This window comes from Helobdella robusta, assembly GCF_000326865.2.
Source record: "Helobdella robusta unplaced genomic scaffold HELROscaffold_8, whole genome shotgun sequence".
Taxonomy (NCBI): Eukaryota; Metazoa; Annelida; class Clitellata; order Rhynchobdellida; family Glossiphoniidae; genus Helobdella; species Helobdella robusta.
The window spans coordinates 109,024-117,320 of NW_008705459.1; the positions used below are offsets into that span (position 1 = coordinate 109,024).

At 30.8% G+C, this 8,297-nt stretch overlaps 2 protein-coding genes across 2 annotated transcripts; both read left to right on the forward strand.

Annotated features, from left to right (window-relative positions):
• Positions 1-488: 488 nt before the first annotated feature.
• On the forward strand, positions 489-3,888 carry HELRODRAFT_165282 (hypothetical protein; the record flags this gene model as incomplete). The annotated part of the gene is made up of 6 exons (XM_009031914.1): positions 489-580; positions 1,188-1,365; positions 1,471-1,655; positions 1,948-2,075; positions 2,243-2,502; positions 3,736-3,888. The coding sequence occupies 6 exons, from the start codon at positions 489-491 to the stop codon at positions 3,886-3,888; spliced, it is 996 nt and encodes a 331-aa protein (XP_009030162.1).
• Positions 3,889-5,350: 1,462 nt separating this feature from the next.
• Positions 5,351-7,533, forward strand: HELRODRAFT_165283 (hypothetical protein; the record flags this gene model as incomplete). Its single annotated transcript, XM_009031915.1, has 2 exons — positions 5,351-6,913; positions 7,024-7,533. 2 exons carry the CDS (start codon positions 5,351-5,353, stop codon positions 7,531-7,533), a joined length of 2,073 nt encoding a protein of 690 aa, XP_009030163.1.
• Positions 7,534-8,297: the final 764 nt, after the last annotated feature.

Below are 8,297 nucleotides of genomic sequence, written 5' to 3' on the forward strand. Positions count from 1 at the left end.
CAACAAATTAGACAAATAATCTGAAATATGATCATATTTTTTCAGGTCATAATAACTACGAATAAAGAAGTATAAACATCTATCTAAGATAATAATATGAGACTTAATGTAACGACCCCAAACTACAATACAATAAATGAAATAAGGATAAATAAGAGAATAGTATAAATTAAGTAATACACATTTCGGAAAGAGATATTTTAGTCTATAGATTATTCCTAGATTTTTAGATACTTTGTTTGGTATGTTAATTGTGTGCTCTTTCCAACTTAGATTGCTTGAGATTGTAACACCTAGAAAGACTAATCTAATTTGTTCAATCGACCCATCCAAATTGTTATTGTATAAAATAGAGAACGTTTGAAAATGGCGACCAAGCGATATCAAGTTTCTGAATTGTTGAATGGTTTTTGTTTGAAAATTTAAATTCATGGAATAATGAAGATTTTTTAAACAATACCGCACGTTTCTACAACTCGGAAGAATTAATGGCTAGTAAAAAAATTCTTTTAAACGAAATAGAATTGTTAAAAGATGATAAAAAGGACAAACTACTGTTGAAACAGCGAGGGAATAAAAAGTTGGAAAAATTATTAGAAATAATTGATATTCTAAATTTTGCTTCTACCAGTGATTTTTTGTCTAATTTTCCGACTTTTGTAATAATAAATCCAAAGAGAATTCCTCAAGAGTGGACAAAGGAATTAATGGAAATTATAAATATAAATAATGAAAAAATGTTAAATAAAATAGACAGCCTAATTACTAAAAATAATGTGTTAGAATCTCAAGTGGGATTTATGCATAAATAACTTAAATGCTCAGTTTAACAGTAGAAATAATTTTGTACAGTCTAAGAGTTTGCCTTACACTCTGCTATGTTTTGAGTGTGCAGTGGTAATTCAAAGATGAAAAATCCAGAAGTTCTGCCAAGACACGTTATTGTTAGAGGGTGGAAATTTGGTCAAAAACATCATGACATAAATAATGGATGAAGCATTAACTTCAAATTCACTCAGGTTAAATTTATGCAAATTGTATGATGAAATTGATGATGTAAACAATGATTATAACTCAGTGAGTAATGAAAAAAACTGTAAAAACTGTGTTTTTAATATAATGCATATCAATATAAGAAGTTTGCAAAAAAGATCTGATATTTTATTAAATTTTTTGGAAAATTTTAGTTTTACTTTTGATGTAATAGCAGTAACTGAAACATGGTTGGATAAGGATAAAGAAGAATTGATCAACATGAACAACTATAAATTTCTTGGCAAAAATCGTTCATTTAAAGCTGGAGGTGGCGCTGGTTTTTATATTCAAAATGAAATCCAATATACTGTGAGAACAGATTTAAATAATGTTAGTGAAATTGAATTATTTTCTATTGAACTGAAGAATGACTCATTAGCTCCTGTTGTATTGTTGGTAACCTATCGTCCACCAACGCAAAACTGCAAAAATTAGCTAAAGAAACTTGACGAAGTGTTGATGAGGGTCAGTAATGAGAATAAACAATCAGTGCTTATGGGAGACTTTAATATCGATATGCTTAAAGAAGAGAATAACACAAGCAACAGTTTTCGTCAACTCATTTTGTCATTTAATATGCATCAAATGATTAACATGCCTACAAGAATTTCTACAAACAGGTGTTCTCTCCTTGACAACTATTTTACAACAGCTCCTGAAAAAGTGATGATGTGTGGGGTGCTGATGTCCGACCTATCTGATCATTTCCCAATAATTCTTTGTATTAATTTTCAAATAACTAAAAATAAACTTGTTACATTGCACAGAGACAAATTTAATTTTTCGTATAACAATATTTCAGATTTAAATAAATCACTTGCTTCATTTGATTGGTCGGTTGTTGGTTGTGCATTCAGATGTAGATGTAGCATTTGAACGTTTTATCCCAATTTTTTAAAATGAATTAAACAGATTTTGCAAAACTGATTCATCACGAAATGCTAAAAAGATGATCAAACAAAGACCTTGGTTAACTAAAGAAGTTACAAAGATGTTGAAAAATAAAAAATATTTGTTCAAAAGATATATAAAAAATCCAAGTCAGGAAAATTATATGAAATTTTCAAATGTCAGTAAACAGTGTAAAAAATTGGTTTCATTCCAGAAAAAACGGTAATACCATGAATTGATAAATAATAGTAAAAGTGACTGCAAAAAACATGGTCCATTATTCGCAATATATTAAATAAAAATAATTGTGACAAAGATAGTTATAGCAAACTGATGTCCAATGGGCAGCTCTTGGACTCACCTGAAGAATCATTAAATAAATATTTCACAGAATTGGCTCAAAATTTACGAAATTCATTGCCAAAGAGCTCTATATGGAAAGATATGATTATAAAAACAGTGAATGTACCAAATTCATTTTTCTTATTGGAAACATCGTCTTCAAAGATTATTGAAGTTACTAAATTGTTGAAGAGCAAATCATCTTATGGTTATGATCACATTCCGATGGAAATAGTGATTTCCACTATCGGTTCGACAGCAAACGTTTTAGAATATTTGATAAATCTATCGTTTTTAAGTGGTAAATTTCCTGCATGTTTTAAAATTTCAAAGGTTGTTCCTCTACCGAAAGTAAAGGGTATATCTGACATCACAAATTACCGACCTGTGTCTATTTTACCTTCATTCTCAAAGATTATTGAAAAGATAATGCATATTACACTGACTAAATTTCTAAATAAATTCAACTTACTGTCCAATTGTCAATTTGGGTTCAGAAATCAGCATTCTACAGAGGTGGCACTGGTTGAGTTGACAAGGAAAATTGGAATAGCAGCAGAAGAGAAAAAATTTGTTATTGGCACCTGTCTAGATGTATCCAAGGCATTTGATTTAATCGATCCCGATATTCTTCTGGGAAAAATGGAAATTAATGGTATAAGGGGTAAAGTGCTTGAATGGTTCAGAAGCTATTTGACGGATAGAAAACAGTTTGTGTGGTTTAATGACAGGGAATCAAAGTTGATGCACAATAAAATAGGGGTATCTCAGGGAAGCATCTTGGGACCGCTGTTGTTCATTGTGTTTATAAGGGATCTTCCAAATGCAACCTCTTTTTTTGACTTTGTTTGTTATGCCGATGATACAAATGTGTTTTGCAAAGGTAAAGATATCAATGAACTAATAGAGAAAGCAAATATTGAAGTAGGACATATTGATTCATGGTTTAATCACAATAGATTGATGCTAAATGAGAAGAAAACCCAAATGATAGTACTTGGGCCAGTGAATTATATGAATTACAAGGAGCCATATAAAATCATAGTCAACAACACCCTCATCACAGAAAGTAAGACAGTAAAATTTTTGGGAGTTATGTTGGACCAAAAGTTATCATTCAAGCCACATGTTCTTAACATTTGTTCTAAATTGGCAAAATCAATTGGAGTCATAAACAAAATCAAATTTTATTTACCAAAATCATGCTTGAACATGCTTTACAACAGTATAGTTTTGCCGCATGTGTCTTATTGTAATATTATCTGGTCAGGTACATGTCCAACAGTAACAAATCCAATAATAATATTAAGACAATATTAAGATAATATTAGGACAATAACACTATCGAAAAAACTAACTCATGCAAAACCTCTTTTTCAGCAGACAAATAATTTAAACTTCAACCAACTAAAGCTACACTGTGCAGTTTGTTTTGTTTACAAACAACTTTTGAATAAATTACCACAGATGTTCAGCCATTACTACAATTACTGTAACGCTAAGAGAAGAAAAAATTTTTTAAAGACGAATAATTCAAAAACAAATATGCTCTTCAACCATATCATATCCAAGAAGCTGGAACCACGTTTTACAAATGGGTTTTCCTGTGGATATCTTTAATGTGAAAAATTTAAGAAATAAATTGAAATTGTTTTTAATAAACTGTGGTTGTGATTATTAAATTATTTTTGTGAAAGTTCAAATTTTGTCAATTATTTTTGGTAATGACATGTCGGTGTGCATTCATGTGTTGTGTATGTACATGCTGTATGTTTATCTTGGTTTTTGCATAATAAGTTTAATTTTTGTAAACATTATTAAAAAATTATTTTATTTTGACAATGAATTCAGATAAGAATGCTTGTGTGTTTGTTATATATAGATGAATTAAACATTGTTAGAAAGATTACGATGTATATAGTATGTTCTATACTGTACTGGCTGTACTTGTATGTACTTGACATGTATATGTGTTAATCTTGCAAGTATATATTTTTATGAACACTGATAATTTGTTAGTAAGATTGCGGCTTATTTGTTTTAATATATGACTACTTATCCGTATATATCTGTTTATCTTGTAAGTATATGTGTGTATTTGACATTTTTTATTTCATCAAATCAAAATAAAGAAATCAAAAAAATGATATCAATGAAAAGAAATGATTTGGAAATCGAAAAGAATATATGGTTTTTTTGTAATGATTACCAGTGACAATTGTAAAAATGAGAGCATATTTTAAATATTTTAGTGCATGTAAACTCACATTCATATTACAAATCCTAAAAAACCAAAAATGGAATCATAATTATTAAGTAATCAACTGTTTTAAATTTTTATCAGAATGTCGTTTGTAATTATTAAAACACAAGTATATATATATAGACCCACGTAAAACATACTTATTCACACACACACACTTATTCAAACACACACATATATATATATATATATAAATATCGAATTTTTTTATCTTTCCTGTACATGAACAAAAAGTTGTCTTGGCATCAGTACAGTATGAAAATAATATTTAAAGATTTTTTATGAAACGTTTAGGGGTCCCAACTTTTGATTAAAGTCTTACCTTATTTGGTGTATTTTAACCATTTCCTTGGTACAATCGTACCAACTATAAATCATTGACTAAAATGCCTTGGCAAATGGCTTAGCACCAAACTACAAGTGCTAAAAAAGAAATGGAGTAAATTTTATAACGTTATTTACATGTGACGTCACCAACATAAGCAACAAACCATGTGCTGGATTTTTTAGAAACAAGCAAAATATCTAATATAATATTTTGTAATTTTATTTTCTTTTTTGCAATAATAGATCTATAATAAAATTCAAGTAGGCTAATATAGATGTATACTACAGTAGGCTATAGCCTAGACTGTAGATAAATCACTTCATTTAACATGTAGGCCTATTTATGAGAGGGCTAAAACATATTATAGTGTGTATAAATATTGAAATATTTATTGACTAAATTCTTATGAAAAATTGTTTTAACAGCTTTTATTTATTGTAAACATAACTTGTTGTAGTTTTTTTTATTATTTTAGACAAATTATATTAAATATGGATAGTATGTTTACACGAAGTGCAACTAAACATCCATTGTTTGGACAGTTAGTTGATCTTCCTGAAAATCAAATCCCATCATATGACGACGTTATTAAGGCGTTCTATTATAATCAGAAAACAGTATTAGAAATAAGCTTGCAAGAAAGATATTCAATTTTAGCAGACAGAGTGAAAAGTGTTTATTCAAAAGCAAGTATTCGTACAATAGAAGTGAATAGCACAATCATTAGGATTAGAAGACTTATGGATAAAGTACATACACTTGAAAAATATTCAGATGCAAAAAGAACATCAGACACGTTCACTGAGAAATTGAATTTTTTTAAGCAGTTATTTGACATTTGTACCTGCAAATGCTTTGATTCGGGCATTAGAGATAGGAACTTATGTACGTGCCCACTGCCAAATAAAATTCCATTGATAGAGTGGGATTTCTGGGTTGACCAGAAAACTGTTAGAAATATGATAATTGGTGGAGTAGACAAAGAAACGACAGCAACACTGGAAAAGAGACAAAAACGCAAATTGATGAAATCAGTGTGGGATGAAGCACAGTCAAAAGAGGTTGAATATGAAACTGAGGAAGATATTGATGAGGATGAGCGTAACACGTCTGAAAGTAATTATACATCAGAAGAAGAGACAGTATCAGTGCAGAACAGAAACAAGTACAAGGAATTATGTAAAGCAGTTGATCGATGCAAAATTAGCAACAGAGATACATGTCTAATTGTTAATGCTGTTTTAAAAGACCTTAGTATGTTGTCTTCAGCAACAATTCTTGATCTTTCAAAGCTACGTCGACAAAGGAATTTCTGGAGAGATACTCTGGTTGAAGAACATATGCAGAGCAATAAGGAATTGTGCTGTATAGGCTTTGATGGAAAACAAGACGTTACATTAGTTGAGAGTTTTGGTTGTAGAAGAAGTAAAAAAGAACACTATACTATTGTCTCGTATCCAGGAAACATATACATCGATCATGTAGTTCCTGAAAGTAGTAAAGCTGCTGATATAACAAAAAAGTTAATGTCAGTTATTATAGAGACAAACTCCGTAGAAAGCATTCAAGGTGTTGTGTGTGATGGCACAAATAATAATACAGGTAAAAGCAACGGAATCATAAGAAAATTGGAAGAGAACTTAGGTAGACCATTACAGTGGTTGGTATGCCTTCTACACTGTAACGAGCTGCCATTTAGAAGGTTTTTGGCAGGCGTGGATTTTGCTCGAATTACAGGACCTTCCACATCGACAGGTACAATTAGCTCAGCTCTAGAATATGATCCGAATGAATTGCCTGTCGTTAATTATTTGCCAATTACTGGTAAGGTGACTGATTGTGATAAAGCTGTCAAGAAGGATCTTAGCACAGACCAACTGTACTTTTTGAAAGCATGTCTAGCAGTACAGCGTGGACGTCAGGCTTCTACAGATATTGATTTCCTCAAGAAGAGTTTACTTGGAAATATAAGTCATGCTCGATGGTTGACGAAAGCCAACAGGATTTTGCGTCTCTACATGTCTAGAGAAGTGGCATCTGAACCTCTCAGAAGAGTAACGCATTTCATTTTGAACTTCTCTTGGTTCTCGGACCCTCTTGGTTCAAAATTAAATCAAATTCTTCTTGCCAAAATGGTGCTAACAACTTCTTTTACTTAGTTCAGTTGTTTCAGGAACTTGATGCATTAGATCAGGCTGTGGTTTGTCCTGTTCTCGAAAATAACTGCTACTTTGCGCATGCTGAAAACATTTTCTTAGCTGCAGTTAGTGATAGTGATATGGAAATTCGTCGTTTTTCAGTAGAACAAATAATAAGAGCAAGAGAGAAGCAGACTAATAGTAACATACCGGTTCGCGTCTTTGATAAGAAGGATATAACATTAAATCTGGCTGCAACATCGTTCATTAACATGATTGACTGGGACCAGAGTAATGTTACGTCTCCTCCGATGCTATCACACCTTTCAAATGATCAACTTACTTACACACATCCAATACTACTGCCCGATGTTCCATGTCATTCACAGGCAGTAGAGAGAACAATTAAAGACGTTAGCGCTGCTAGCTGTAAAGTTTATGGGAGAAAGTCCCGTCATGGCATGGTGTTACAGAGTAAGAAATCCAGATTAGAGATACCAAAAATAGACAGCAAGAAAGATTTTATTAACAGTTAGGTTATACAACTTTGTATTGTTGCTGTTTAACATTGATTCGTTACAGTTTACATTCTTTTTAATTTGTAATACATTGCAATACATTACACTAACATTGGGTATTTATGTAGTCTTTCTAGTCAGAGTTGGGACCTGTAGACACTGTCCATAAAATAAAAAGTGAGGTTTTTTCAAACGAGTACATCAAAAAGCAACTTTTTAGACATGTACAGGATCTCCAACTTAATATTTTTTTACATTTCGACTCACCTTAATATATATATACACACGTACATGAACCCACACAAAAAGTTAAGGGGGTTTAAATGTTAAAAAGTAGGATTTGATGTCTTTTTTAAATTTTACAACGGATTTTGCTTCTTTCAAATATTCAGGTAATTTGTTCCACGTCTTAGGTCCGACGACTCTTAAGCTACTATTGATAAGTTTCAATCTGTTTTTTTCAATATAAAATGTTGAGGTATGTCTTGTGTGTTTTAACTGGATTGCGTTACTATAAATAAACAAATTATTAAAATTTTTTGGAATTAAGTTGTTAATAAATTTAAATATAAATATTGAGATACATGTGTAATAAATTTGTTTTATTGAAAGTAGTTTTGCAATCTGAAAATAATTAGAGGTGTGGTCATTGAATTTTAAATCGAATAAAATTCTTATAAAACGTTTTTGACATTTTAACAGGGGATCTAGCTGATAAGCAGGACTATTTCCCCATATGATCACGCAATAATGAATATAAGGGTATATAAAGCTATAATACA